Source organism: Lactuca serriola, chromosome 3 (assembly GCF_051521515.1).
Source record: "Lactuca serriola cultivar US96UC23 chromosome 3, Lser_US96UC23_V15, whole genome shotgun sequence".
In the NCBI taxonomy this organism is placed as follows: domain Eukaryota; kingdom Viridiplantae; phylum Streptophyta; class Magnoliopsida; order Asterales; family Asteraceae; genus Lactuca; species Lactuca serriola.
In genome coordinates this window covers 62,091,671-62,107,859 of record NC_136410.1, presented here as the reverse complement: position 1 = coordinate 62,107,859, position 16,189 = coordinate 62,091,671, and the positions used below count along the sequence as shown (strand labels likewise).

Here is a 16,189-nt window from a genome sequence, read left to right as displayed (position 1 = left end):
TGCAAATTTCCATTTGTTTATGATAGATGTTTAGGATAGTGGTTGTGGTTTTATGTTTGTTTTTTTTGTGGCTACATCGATGTTGCCATTGGAGTTTATGAAATTTATAAGTTAGTGATGGAACTAATGTCTGAAAAATGTAAAACATTATTTATAAATGTTATAAATACTTGTTGCGAAATGAAATTAATGTGTCTATGCCTAATGTGAAACGCAAAAAACCGAAAAAAAAGCTGGTTTTCTTTTACCAATTGTTAAGTTCTTTTCAAATATTTAGAGAAAAAAGACAATTAAGAAATCCCGTGATCCTTAAACAAGATTGACAAGCCCGAATAATAATGTCGATCAAACCTGACATCAAGTATATTTACTGATTGAGTGATTGACAGATTAACAAGGCATTCAACATTATGGCGTTCGTTAAGATCGTGGAACAACCACCATTTCGCACTTAGGTAGCTAGGTTTCATAGTACGGAAATTACATTCCATGGAGGGTCAGGTTCCTCTGGGACTATTATTGTAACTTTAGTTTAAAAACAAAATGTATATTCGTAATCAACTCTGTAAATTGTTTTGTTTCATTATTATAAATAGAACTATGCATTTGCTTCATCTACTTAGCTTCTAGCTTGATAGAGTTTCTCGAAGATGACAACACATCTCTTTTCCCATTAGTTAATTCAGCTCTTAAGAAGATCGAAAGACAATATTTTGATCTTACAGATCAAACATACCCTGCAGTCTTAGATACAATCGACTGGAGAGAAGATATTTGCCACAAAAGTCACCTCTTTGCCTTATATACAGACATACATTTACGATTAGGAATTTAGGGTTAGAGGGTATTTCTTTGAGAAGCGCCGTGGAAGGGTCTCCGGTAAATGGCACACATGAAAGTAGGAGTCGATGGATGGTTCTAGTTGTTTTTCCGGTGACTGTTATAGATCTCCGGTGATAGAGACATAGAGTGCTGTAGAGAGAGATCGTAAAATAGTTTTCACGGTGAGAGAGCCATGGTTTCGTTTCGTTTCGTTATAAGACTCCGAAGAGCAGCGCCATTGTCAATGTTTGAAGCGTCACTCGGAAAGAAAGTCATATCTAAAACAGGGGGTTGAGTTTGCATCACCTTTGGGATGAAGTACTTCTTTGACTACCTTCCAAAATTTTCTTTTAAAATTTTACGAATGGTAGTAAAAATTTTGGATTTTTCTTGTTACTAGGGGGTTGTTTGGCTTAGCTTTTACAGCCAAAAGTCCTTTTTAGAAAAGAAAAAAAAGTAAAAGATGTTTGACAAACTAGTTTTAAAAGTTATTTTTGAAGTTTTTTACACAAGTAAAATGAACTTTTTGGAAAAGTCAGGAAATCCTGACTTTTTGTAACTTTTCCAAAAAAGACTTTTAGGATTTGAAAAGCTAAGCCAAACACCCCCTAGATACATATACTGAAAAATAATTATGTTATTCTTTAAGTTTTTTAGACCAAAAAAATAATCCATACCTAGGCTATAACACCATCGATAAAATAACCCAAATAAAAAAAAAAGTTTGGACAAAATGGCCCAATAGTTTAGTTGATTGAAGTTGGACGTTTTTTTTCCGGCGGTTACCAGACACTTTCCATTCCACCTGTAAGAATGAAACAAGAAAGCAAGCATTTACTATTTAGGGTCATTTTTATGATTTTTTTTATCTTTTTAAAAACTTTGAAAGAACTATAAACTAGCAATTAGGTTTATTTGATTAGGGTTAGTACTTAATTATTACTTCTTTTTGCTTATTAAAATCAAAGGTTATTTATTTATTTTTTGTTTTTTGTTTTTTTTTGTAAATCTTGAAATTAGTTATTAGTTAGAACGTTGTATTAATTTATTGAAAACTTTCATTATAATTAGTGATGGAAAATGGTGAAATAGTAAGTTTTATAAATGAAAGTTAGATGTTAGTGATGGAAAATGATGAAACATCTTTCAAAACGAATTACTCTACGACCTCCCGTTATACCTACCAATAACCATTATAATGGTAGATGTCAATTCATCATCACATTCCACCACTAAAAGTTTGGGATATCCACCATTCATTTTATTTTTTTATTTTATTAAAGTAATATATATATTTTTTAGTTAGTTAAAATGTAGAGATAGATAGAAAAAGGTAGAGAGAGATGGAGAGAAATAAAAAGAGAAACAAGTTGATTGGGTGTGGTGGTCCGTGCTCTCCACCACAAATGACCACAACCACTAGCCAACACAAACACCCGAGATGGTGTTTACATTCGTGGTTAGTGGCCACGTAGACCACGAAGGGGGTCGTCCTTGGTATACTAGATGACCTAATGAAAGCCCACAAAGGCCAAAACCTATCCTAAGAACACCTATACTTAGAGTATATACATTGCTCTATTAACTTGGTTTGTTTCTTATTGTAGTTAATATCTTTTAAATGGAAGTCAAAAGTATTAGAAATGGCAACGACCTTCGTGGAAATAACATTGGAGCAAACGAAAAAAAAAGATACTAGTGTTTGAAAAAATCTCCTAAAGATATTTGAAGTGTCTGTTTTATTATTCACAATCTGTTTTACCCTTTTGGTTATGATGGCAAGAGGTTACTAAGGAGGCAAATGAAAAAGCTCCGCGGGAGCACCCATATGCTATTCTCCTTCAAACACGCCATGCATTTCATCACCATATTCACACAAAGTTGGGAAGGAGTATAACGGGCCTCACATAATGTCATACAAACACGCTAATGAGTATAACGAGCCTCGCATAACGGGCCCGTTGCTGCTTGCTCTTCTCCTTCAAACACATTATACTCATTGGGCGGGGCCCATACAAGCATAGAGGCCAATGATACTTGCTATTCTCTTTGCTACTTCCTCTTCTCCTTCAAACACGTTATAACACGCCAATGAGTATAACATGCCATACAAGCAATGAGGCTAATGATACTTGCTCTTCTCCTTCAAACACGCCATACAAGAAACGGGCCCCGCCCAAGGAGTATAACGAGCCTCGCATAATGGGCCTCACCCAACATACAAAACATGCAAGTATCACACAGATAACTAGCATCCTACAAACATAATCCAATGGGCCGACATTGGTTCCTTCGACCTACAAAAACAATGAAGTAATTCACCTGAACTATTTCAACAAAAGCCCAACAACTACTTCAACAACATAACATCCAACCCAAGCTCCCTAAAGCCAAGCCGAAACTAATCCTTCGTCAAATGCTCAATTCTACTTAAGTTTGACCAAAAGTCAAACTGTTCAAAAAGTCAACGATCAAAGTCAAAGTCAAAATCATCAACGAGCAGCCCTCTACGTCTTGGCCTTCCTTGGGTATAAAATGCCAAAACAGTCGATGATTCCCAGTCGCCACGTTATGGCAACCTAAGGCCACACTATAGGGACAAGTTTGAATAGCTCAAACGAGCTTAATCCATTTTATTTCGATTCCAAGAGCTCCAAAGCTCATATCTGATCCTTTCCAAGGTCTTAATGGATAAGGTTTATAACTTTATCCATTAAGAAGATCCAAACCACCAAGATCTAGACTTTAAGTTTCAAAGGGGCCAACAAATGCATATTTCTCAACTTAATCCATTAAGTCCAAGTCCCCAACTTCCAGATCTTAATCAACAAGATGTTTAGATGGATAAAGTTTCCAACTTTATCCATAATAATGCCACAATATTTCAAGATCTAAACTTTAATACACCAAAATGGCCTAAAGGACCAAGATAACTTGCATGGCTAAAAGGGAAGACAAAATATCATAACTTTCCTAGTCCATGAGGTCCAAGAAATATTCCTAACTGGTCAAAAGATGTTGGAGTCCACTCAACTCCAATATCACTTATAAAATGGACCAAAAAGTGCCAAAAACCCCAAATAACAAGATCTAAGGAACTAGATAGCAAGACCGGGACTTTATACTTACAATCATCCAGAAATGTAATGTCTTTGATGGATCTAAACTTGAAGCATCATTTCTTGCAACCAAAAGAGCCTGCTTGATCTTTAAACTCCATCAAAATATCATAAAAAGCACCCCAAAAGAGGAGAGAAGAGAGAGGAGAATCTTAAATCTTGAAAGTGGAGGCTAGGGTTTCTCCTAAGGGGTTATAAAGGTGATGGAGGCTGCTAAAATGCCAAAAAATGCGAAACGTATGCTTAAACACGTTGAAAACCCTAAAATCATAGGCTTGGGCCTGACAGACTGCCACGCCGTAGGATTTGATCCCCACTTCGTGGCGACTGCCACGCCGTTGGCTTTGATCCCCACTATGTGTGACAACCGTCAATTTCCGGTCAAGTCAAAGTCAACTAAGGTCAACAAGTCAAACCGGTCGACTCAATTTTCCCGTGGGTACTAGAGTTTACGTTATGTAATTTCTAAACAACTCGTTATTCTTATGAGAGATCATAAATCAAAAAGTTCGTATATCTAGATTTCCTTAACCTAAAACTGTGGTAAGTAACAAACCAAACTGATAAAACAATGTTGCATACTCATTGGGAGTGTGTAAGATCCTTAAACATGACCTAATGGGGCTTATGGACCTTGCGTTGCGGAGTCAAACACTCACAAATGTCACACACGAAACCTCCCTCAATCGTTTTCACTCTATCTTTCTTTTTCGAGAATCTCTCCCAAATCTCTCCAAGTATGTGAAATCTCTCCCAAATCTCTCCAAGAATGCGAAATCTCTCCCGAATCTCTCTTTGTATGAGAAATCTCTCCAAGTATGTGAAATCTCTCCCAAATCTCTCCCTGTATGAGAAATCTCTCCAAAAAGAACAGCTACAACAAACCGTGGGAACAATTCGATCAGAGAAGCCTTACCTGAAGTTCTCTAGATACGAGTTTTGGAATTGAAGAGTCAAATTCCTAAGACACACTATTATTGTTGTGGAAATTCTTGAGGACCCTTTCAATTAATCAAAACCGTTGAGAAATTGTCAACACCAAAGGCATCGACGGGAGCACGCCGAAATTTTGGGTCTCGCTGACCTATCGTCTTAGTTCCTTTAGAACTTCTCCCAAATTGCGGAACGCCTTACGACTTTGACTCTGAAGGGAGCAACCCTTTTCTGGGAAGAGAAGCAAGAGGGAGAAACCTTTAGAACTCCAGAGTAAGAGACTAAATTCCTCTGGAAGCCTCACTCTGGGAAGGCTTAGTACGCTTCGGGAAGCGTGGAAAGCTAAGACCCAGGATAATTAGGCCCTTCGAGATTATTGTTAGAATCAGCCCTGTAACTCGCAACTTCAATCTACTCCCGCAAGCTTGGTAAAGTACATTCTACCTGACACGTCTCAAACTTGCAGAAGTATCTATCCGACGAGACTCTTGTAATCCCCCTCGACGAGATCGAGTTCCACAAGAGCCTCACCTTCGTGGAAGAACTGTAGTGACCATGGACCGAGAGGTCAGGCGTACGAAGCAACGCCGCTTCCCATTATTGAAAGTTCACTGGAATACTAACCAAGGACCTGGAGTCACTTGGGAGTGCGAGAATCAGTCGATTAGGAAGTATTCCCACTTCTTGGCTCGATTATTCATGCCTACTCCTTGCCTAAATTCAAATTTCGGGATGAAATTCCCTCTAACGGAGGGATGATGTGACAACCGTCAATTTCCGGTCAAGTCAAAGTCAACTAAGGTCAACAAGTCAAACCGGTCGACTCAATTTGCCCGTGGGTACTAGAGTTTACGTTATGTAATTTCTAAACAACTCGTTATTCTTATGAGAGATCATAAATCGAAAAGTTCGTATATCTAGATTTCCTTAACCTAAAACTGTGGTAAGTAACAAACCAAACTGATAAAACAATGTTGCATACTCATTGGGAGTGTGTAAGATCCTTAAACATGACCTAATGGGGCTTATGGACCTTGCGTTGCGAAGTCAAACACTCATAAATGTCACACACGAAACCTCCCTCAATCGTTTTCACTATATCTCTCTTTTTCGAGAATCTCTCCCAAATCTCTCTTTGTATGAGAAATCTCTCCAAGTATGTGAAATCTCTCCCAAATCTCTCCAAGAATGCGGAATCTCTCCCGAATATCTCTTTGTATGAGAAATCTCTCCAAGTATGTGAAATCTCTCCCAAATCTCTCCCTGTATGAGAAATCTCTCCAAGATTGTAAAATCTCTCCCAAATCTCTCTCAAAACCTCTTTCGATTTATTTTGATCAAATGGGACATCCCGACACTTAACCGGGTCAAAAACCGCTTAAAATGGAGTTAGAATGGAGAAAAACCCCAAAAAGACCCGAAATCCCCTTTATAGGGCCGAAGCCTCTTAGGGCCGGACCCTTTTGGACGGGAAGTAGCTAGGACCGAAGCCCCAGGGTGCAGCCGCAACAAGCTGACCGCAGTCAGCGAGCCGCAGCAAGCCGACCGCAGCCAGCGAGCCGCAGCAAGCCCGGAGCCGCAACCATCTCGCCTTCGGTCTTCCTTCGGATGGAGTCGCCTGTAGTAGCAGCTCGGACCGCAGCCTCCCCCCCTCGAATCCACACCAGCAGCCCCAGTCACTCCGGTTCAAGGCTGCTGATGACCGCAACCTTGCCAAAACTTCGGATTTCTTCAATATCACCCGGTTTTCAATACTTTTAACATTTTAAGTCCGTTTTTAATTATTTTAACGCGGGATTTTCTCCAGAAATCATATTTTAACATATAAGACCCTAAATAATCATAATTTGGGCATATTTTCATGAAAATATTTATTTAAGAATAAAATCTTTAAGTGAGATCTTTAGGTGGAGTGTGAATCTTGCCATAATATTTGGGAACTCTCAGAATTTACGGATTTAGTTTTCGACTTTGTATGATTTTTCTATGACTTTTCTAAAACAGCGCAGAAAGGTAAAAAATTAGTTAACAACATATAACTTTCATAACACTTTGTATTATGTTGAGCAAAGTGTATAACAATAAGTTCTAAATATTGAATGTGTTTCCTTGTTAGTTTATCATTATAAACTGAAACTTAGTCATTCATGATAAGATTATTCATTCATTTAGAACACGTATATTAAGCTATAATAAGCATAGTTTATGGATTCATAACACCAATGCATTTTCATAAAAGAGTTCTTATACATTACAAACGTTTTGGATAAACTATAATAGGTATGGTTTATGTTTCCATTAACACAACAATCACATTTCGAAAGGTTACATTCCCACAGAAAAAGGTTTTACACACTCACGCACACTACACGTAAACTTGTTAACTCAGGTTGTGAGACTTTCTCTCCCCGTCCGTCCGAGTACGGGATCCAAATTCCTGTAAGTTATAATCAAAGTCTCTTGTAGGGAGAGCGTGATAATTGTGTATAGATCTATATTGGGGTTGACATCCCACACCTCGCTGCTAGCTACAGCCGGACCGGCAGGTCTGCGGGTGACAAGAGTCATAGGATCAGGGCGTATAAAAGACGTTGTGCAGGTTACCTCTAGTCACAGTATGGTTATAGCGACTCACATAGGGAGCTAACAATACATAAAGTTTACGGGATTTTTATAAAACAAAAGGGGTTTTATGTCGATTTAAAATCACCTTTTATATCAATAATTACATATATTGCTGTGTATTTTCAGTCTTGGTATTTAAGACTACACACCATTCATTACGGGAGTTTTCTCAAATCACAAACGGTTTTACGCCAATTTGAAACCACTTTTATATCTTTAAGTATGGCAAATACTTGTTATCTCTCGGTATTGGGATTTAGGACTACATATACATAATAAAGAAAATATTGGATTTTCTAGATACATACTCTATCGCTTTTACAAGGAAAATAGTTTACTTCTCTAACAAAATCTCTTATGAACTCACCAACCTTTGTGTTGACACTTTTTCAAAACTACTTGTATTATCAGGAATTCAGTGAAACAGGAAATCAACAGCATTTTGAGGATGTGACGATAAATCGTCAAACAGCTTATTTTGTCATCATAATGTAATTGATTTGAAATATGTAAACATATACATTGGCGTAACTTTTTCAATTATATTTATGATGATTGTATTTACTTTGAGCACTATTATACACGTTGTTGTGATACTATACATGAAGTCCTCCACCCCGAACGTTTCCACCATCCTTGGTTTGGGGGTGTGACACTATGTAGCGACGGTTTTCACCTAACACCACCTCAACTTCAAACAACCATAACTTCTTCGTTTCAACTCCGTTTTCGTTGATATTTATACCCACGGAAAGGTATTGACGATCCCCATACTTATATTTAGTTAATTTTGGTTTAAAACGTGTCGAACTAAAAACCATAATCCATGCAAGAAGCCTAACAAATAACTTTTCCCATTTTGCCCTTTGGCTCCGAAAGATAAACCAAGAGATTAGATTACATAATCAATATTATCAACATCCAATAGGGTCTAAACTCTATTCCTTTGAAGCGAATGCCTTTACTTGATCCATTTATTGCCCAAAATCCCGAAATAAGAAACTTCTCGAAAAGGATGTTACAACTCTCCCCCACTGAAACTGGATTTTGATCCTCGAAATCTGTCTTGACTACAATCTCTGAAATTAGCATCAACATATTCCACAAGCTCCCTCTAACCACATCGAAATCAAGGAATCTATACAGAGAAGTCGAGAGATTACTTGAAACCCACAACTGCCAACAAATAACCCAATAACTTGAAAATACTCAACCACAACCATTATCCCCCTCTCCTTAAATGTAAGACCCAACTTCTAGTGAAAACCACTCAAACTGGGAAACTTCTCAAAAACTGGAACTACAACTAACTCCGTCAATAAAGACATAAAACTAGGAACCCATCAGTCTAAACTCCATAAACCATACTCTAAGACTGATGATCATCCATTGTCATACCTACCCCTAGTCCCTGACCAGGAACACCACCAAATCATGTAGATAGAATACTTAAAACATACCACTCGTGAATTTCAACTAATATCGAACCCAAAAGTTGTGCCCAAAAACCTTAAATACACACTTGAATTTCTGACAAGTCATCACCAACTCACTGTTCCCAAGAGCATAATGATGGTCTATCCAAGATTCTCACGTTACATCAAAATCCCTTATTAGCTTAGGTGCACATCCACATGAAAAATCACTCGAGGCATTTACAACGAACTTCATGACTCGAGATTTCAAAACCAATACCCAACAATGGCAACCAAACTCCTATAAACAACCCACAAGAAAACGGGGTTCATAATGAAAACATTCAACAAGAGATTGTTGATGCAAGATTAATACTCCCAACAAACTTTTACTATCCACATGATCCAAACCAGCTGGTCACTAAATCTCCTGACTCCCAAAACTGCATCAATACTCAACCATGCCAAAGACTAACGATATGAGACCTAAGAGTCTCAATCAAATGACTACCAAGTCCCACCCACATGAATTATGCAACCATTGGTTCATGATACATCGTGACACCACTAACCACTAAAACGATAAGCTCACATTATCATGCCGATCTTGTCATCATTCCATCACCGGCCTGAAGAATCGCGAGCAACACCACATAGGTCTAAAGGTGCTTTAACCATCAACCCACCGACTTGTAGGAACCCAATCAACATCCTTCTCAACACAACCCAAACCTTACCTTTCTATAACGCACAATGCCTTTCACAACACATGTTACTACCAGTGCAAAACCAAATGAAAACATGGTCGTACACAACCAGAGAATGAGATGTGTGGTTGCACTCTTGTTCCAATTCAAGAGCTATAAACCAAATAAGAACCATGCCAATAACTTGAGCCAAGTTTTCTCATGCTATCATACTCATCCTACATATATCCCCAAGGGAAACACATAACCAACCCTAGATCTACTTCATTCCTTCTTCCCCACAACCTTACCCAGAGGGTGTGGTACTAGTAGATCTAACCGAAATGCGAACCTCAACCGCTAACAGAAACATCATCATGAATAGCCAAAACAAAGATCTCACACCTTGATTGAAACTTAATAGATCCTACTAATACATAAATTAACTTGATAAAACTTCCAAACTTATTTAGAAATGCTGTTAAAATCCTGTTCGGGTCAAACCAGATACCAACCCTGCTGGCGTGACATGTCAAAATCGGATTTTGTGTAGATCCAAAGCCACACCTGAAAACTAAACAACGTTTCCCCAACATCCAAACTTCCAATAACCAAGGACATCTACCAAACTTGAGCCTGTTATGAACAATAATCCCACAACCACAATTGAGGGTACCCATACCCAGAAACCAAAATGTACAATGTGAAAATTTTGACGATAGGTTGACGCATCCATTAAACTTCAGTTGATAAAGCTTTAAACTTTCAGAGAACCTTAGCTACGGACGTCTGGTCTAATGACCCAATACACTACGGAACAAAGCCCATGTGGAACTAAACATACCAATCTATGAAGCTAACTGACCGACCAACAATTGCCAATCCTAGACTATAGATAGTTGTCTATACAACGAGCAGACAAATCCTTCAACAATTTATACTCAACCTACGCGACCCAAGCGTTTATTGATCTATTCACCGACATCCTGAAAGGAACCACTAGTTATAACGAGCTCCTTATCCAACATATTCCTACCGCGAAGACAACTCATGCATTTCTGAATCTAATGACAATTGCTCTGTATCTCCGTCTTGACCAAATCCTGAACCAAAGTCTCGCATACCCGAATTGCAGATTCCTGTGATTCATTATTCCGAAACCATAAATTCGAACAGATCAATGATCCTCCAAGCGGAATGCCAAGTTCTCCCCCGTTAGGGTTCGAACTACTACCAACTGGCGTTGCAAACAAACCACATCTCAAACTGGTGTATAACATAATGCAAGATGATCTTCCAGATAAAAACCAAGCAAACATAAAGAGATTCTGAATCTCACATGGAGACCTCAAAAACTCCCTAATCATAACCGCCTCTAACATCAAGTGTCTCATGTAGATACATGAGTAATAATTTTAACACTCCATTAATAGCACCGATCCTCTATCTAGAAACAAATGGACCATCCCACTCCTCATCTACAAATCCATAACCATTAATTCATCATGTGAAATCATTCATAAAACAAAATGCATCATTTTCATAGTAGGGATACATCAGAGACAATTAAAGTTTTTGTTCCCAATTCACCTCCCTGATCACCTGGAACCATCAACTAGCACCTGACTTGCCTATATCCAAACAAAACAGACCCTTGATCTCATCTCAACTATACCACAAGAATCCTCTTGTGCATGCCCACACCGCCATACTTGCCGCCAAAAACCGCAACCATCTAGCCCCGTTGAGTGTTTCAATAATTGATAAAAAGGTGAAAAGTGTTTTGTACGGGAAGAATAGGTAAGTGCACAAAAACTTTAGTGGTTAGAGTAGATTTGGAGTAATTATAATGATTTTTTTTATGTTTTTATTTTTATATTTGTTTTTGTTATTTTGGATGTTCTACTTGATTTATATAGAGAGATGTTCTAGTTATAGTTAAGATTGAGACCGAGTTTAATTATTGACTTATGGTATTATATGTATAATGAGGTTAGAAGGTATCAAACGGGAAATAAGTGAGAGAATCCTTCATTCATTTTGGAACACCATACGGAGGATGAGGGAAAATGGATGCGGGAAAAGAGTGAGGGAAGCCTATCCCCCACTCTCTCTCATCGCATGATTGATCTATTTTTTTTATTCAGTTTTTTTAATATTTATTAAATTATATACTTATTAAAAAATTATAGAAAATATATCAAAATTCATGGTTTTTAATTCGCTATAAAAATGAGTATAATATTTGTATAATATATATATATATATATATATATATATATATATATATATTTTAAAATAAAAAAAATAAAAATTAGTGAAATGTAACTATTCTTGCTTTTTGGTGGGGTAAAGGGGAATGAGAGAAATATAACGTGACACTAAAAGATCTTTTTCATACATACTTTTTACTTTGTGGTCACGCGACTCATGAAGATCTTAATTTTATTCTGTGGATAGGACTGGACTTCTTTTTTTGTAGTATGCAATATTTGTTTGCCTTAGAACTTAGAAGTTTTTCAGCATTACGGATGATTTGAAAAAAAAGTTGTCTCAAATTGTGTTTTATTGTCAATTTGTATAATTGAACAAAATATATTGTTTTTCTTGTAATTTGCTCTTTATTTTCAACAAACAGGCCCTTTTTGGTTTTATCAAGGAAATGGGAGGTCAAACCCAAATGCGTAGGCTTTCATGTTATGCATAAGGCTACTCGGTATGGGAGCATTTTCACGCGTCTTGGGCTGAGGTGACAGCCTCTCCCACGCGTGAACACCGCCCCCAAGTCTGGTGGGCTGCGTGTGGTGTGAGGCTGAAGACGGACGAAGACGAGGGCTTTGATTGACTAATTAAATTGGAACGTTGCATTCGACCGTTATATCTTGCATTAATAAAAAAAAACTTTTTTTTTTTCATTTTTTCAAATTCTCTATATATACATCCACTTTATTCACAATTTCCACTAAACCACACCCACATTTTTTCAAAACAAACACACACATCAAACCAAAAAATGGATAATTTTCCACCTCCAATTATTTCGTCTTCCGATGATAACGATTCCGATGACGATTTTATTTTGTATACGCTGTTATCCGCGGCACGAGACGTGGTACGTGAGAGGGGCGAAAGTTCAAACGTCGACAAGAAGCATAGAAAATGGATCAGCCGGGATCGAGAGGCGGCACATGAATTTTTGGTACGTGATTATTTTGCCGTTGATAGTTTATATGATCTATCTAAATTCGAAGAACGTTTTCGTATTAGTAGAACTTTATTTTTACGTATCGCTAGAGATTTGGCACATAATTATGAATTTTTTCAATTACGATGGGATGCTAGAGGTAAACATGGTTTTACCACAATACAAAAATGTACGGCCGCTCTTAGACAGTTGGGATATGGTATAACCACAGACGCATCAGATGAGTATCTGAAAATGTCTGAGAGGACGGGTCGAGAGTGTACATATTTATTTTGTGAGTATGTCATAGAGCTTTACCGTGACATATACTTGCGACATCCGACTAAAAGCGATGTCGAAAAATTGTATGCCACACATCAAGCGAAACATGGTTTTCCAGGGATGCTTGGTAGCATTGATTGTACAAATTGGGAGTGGGAAAATTGTCCCAACGCGTGGCGTGGCCAGTTCACACGAAGTGATCATGGGGCACCGACTGTTATTTTGGAGGCGGTGGTTTCAAATGACCTATGGTTTTGGCATGCATTCTTTGGTATGGCCGGGTCAAACAATGACTTGAATGTGCTCCAAGCGTCTCCGATATTTAACGATATTTTACAGGGCAAAGCACCAGAAATGTCATATGTTGTCAATGGAAATGAATACAAATATGGGTATTACCTAGGTGATGGGATATATCCAGAATACGCTACATTTGTCAAGTCATACACATTTCCGGTCGACGATAAACAGAAAATGTTCAAGTTAGCACAAGAATCTGCAAGGAAGGATGTAGAACGGACGTTTGGAGTCCTCAAACAAAGGTAACACATAATCAAACATCCGACACGAACATAGGACAGAGAAAAATTGAGGACCGTGTTGACTGCTTGTGTTATTTTACATAACATGATAATAGAAGAAGAGGGTAGGACTATTTGCTCATATACCACAAACGATATACTTAACCCACCCGCAATAATACAAGTTGGGAGTCTGGCATACTTCTCAAGAGTTTTGGAAATACAAAACCGTGAAACACATCACAATCTACGACATGATTTGACCGAATACATATGGGAACGACAATTTCAAGGGCAAAATGACGGTGAAGACGACGATGATGACGATGGTGTTGATGGTGACGATGAGGAGGATGACGATGGTGGAGACGAGGCGGATGATACCGGTGACGACAACGACGACGATTAGAATTTTCCTATGTTTTTAATGTTTTTTAATTTTATTTTATTTAGACAATGTAATGTTATTTTTCTATGTTTTTTATGTTTTTTAATTTTTATTTTATTTAGACAATGTAATGTTTAATTTTTCTAATTTAAGTTTTAAATTTCTATGTTTTAATTAATGAAATGTGTTCTTATTTTTTTATGTTTTAAAAAATTAATGTCTGCTATAAATTACGTTTTTTAATTAATATAATGGTAAAAAAAAAAAGAATTTGTGTTGTGGTAATCATTTCCAGTCTTTACTGGGTTGGTGGTGGGTTGAGTGTGAAGCTGACATGGCGCATATGTGGTAGCACTTTTCCGGTGGGATGGGTGTGACCACTCCCCATAGCCTTATTGTATACATATGTAGTGTAGGGATTAGGGTGTAAACATGTGTTTATGAAGGCTAATAATTGAATGCATTGATTTCAAATTGATAGTGAAAATGATGAAAACTACAAGTTAGTGAAAAAGGTTACAGATTTATGATAAGGATGTTTTTAAATTATTGATGCTGTGATGGCATTTACGATAATTTATAAATTAAATATGAAACCAGTACGTGTTGTACAAATTCTAGATGTGGAATGAAATTGATTTGTGCCTATGTTTAATTGTAAAATTTGTGTTTGTACATCACAATATCACAACTAACTTCTAACTTTTCGTTAACTTTATTTTTACTTTTTTTTCATAGCATACGAGAGGTAGCTTATAAACTAGTTTTTAACATACATGTTTAAATAATTTATTAAGTTTTTGTAAATTTTTCATAAATATAACTTTTATTATTATAAAAGCTCAACTTTTTATATGTCTATCTAACTTATCAATTAGTTTTATCAGATATATATATTTTTTTATCGATTAGTATTTTAGCTTATTTTAGCTTGTTCGTGGTGGTATATATATATATATATATATATATATATATATATATATATATATATATATATATATATATATATATATATATATATATATATATATATATATATATATATATATATGAATTAAATAAAGATCTTCTTTTATAAAAATTTGGTCAAAGTTTGGTTTGACTGTTTTAAGCATGTGAATCGACCTATGTTTACTCTAAGTATTATTATTATTATTATTATTATTTTGTAAATTAATTGGACCAAAAACTCAAAAAATAAGGGAAGAGTTTTGATTCTGTCACTAATCCATTTTTAATAATTTACCAAGTACAAATACATGAATCAAATACAAGGAGCTTAATTAGACTCAATAATGAACAACCATGACGTTATATTCCACAACCGCATCACCGGAGGTAAGATTAAAATCATGAGTTTTTGCGGTGGCGACACCCCTCGCCATCCTAAAAACACCAGACCCACCAACAATCGGCATCTCACGGTAAGGATGAAACACCGCATTCCGCCCCAACAAACTAAGAGTACTACCATTGTAATCCCCTCCGGTGAACACCAAGTTCATGGTCATCAGTAAACCAGACTCCTCCAAACACGCCGAACCATAGATGCCTTGTGCTCGACCGACAACAGTAGAGTTTGGTTCAGGTCCGGTGGTGAGCTTGTCGTCAGCCATGGCGAGGAACCCGAACGCGGTTGGAGAGGTGGAGGTGATGGTGGATTGGGCGACTCTCATGGCGGTGGGGGAGGTGCCACTGACTAAGTCGTGTAGATAGAAGTGAAGGTGGGTCTGCTTTTGGGTCATGGTGGGTAGGTTTTTGAACCATTCTTCTACGGCTAAAGGGTCTTGATCAATGCCATGGACAAGAGACATGGCTATGAGTAACATTGAGCTTAATATTAGGGTAAACCATGGCTTCACCATTTCTCTTCCTGTTTGTTTGTGTGTGTGTGGGGGTGTTTGATATTCAGTTGGGAAGATGGAAAGGATGAAGACTAATGGGATAGGTTGGCATATCCATATAGTCATATAGATACATATACATGTAAACTAAAGGGGTGGGTATGATATTCTTTTCATTAGTTTACCTAAAACACTACTTTCTTAATTTCTAGTATAAAATGTTTATCAGGAATATGAAAAATGATGGCTAGTTTAACATATTAGAGATGGTAAAATTAATGAGTGCAGTAGGTTGACTATTTGTGGTCGATCCCCCCCCCCACCCCCCTTTTTTTTGAATTGAAATGGGCTAACCGGATTTAATTAATTA

At 37.1% G+C, this 16,189-nt stretch overlaps 1 protein-coding gene and 1 pseudogene across 1 annotated transcript; one reads left to right on the top strand and one right to left on the bottom strand.

Annotated features, from left to right (window-relative positions):
• The first annotated feature begins 12,307 nt into the window (after positions 1 to 12,307).
• LOC145094476 (uncharacterized) lies at positions 12,308 to 14,036 on the top strand. Its single transcript, XM_079032656.1, has one exon. It carries the CDS (start codon positions 12,614 to 12,616, stop codon positions 13,610 to 13,612), a length of 999 nt encoding a protein of 332 aa, XP_078888782.1. The 5' UTR covers positions 12,308 to 12,613; the 3' UTR covers positions 13,613 to 14,036.
• Positions 14,037 to 15,184: 1,148 nt separating this feature from the next.
• On the bottom strand, positions 15,185 to 15,943 carry LOC145092445 (dirigent protein 22 pseudogene; annotated as a pseudogene).
• Positions 15,944 to 16,189: the final 246 nt, after the last annotated feature.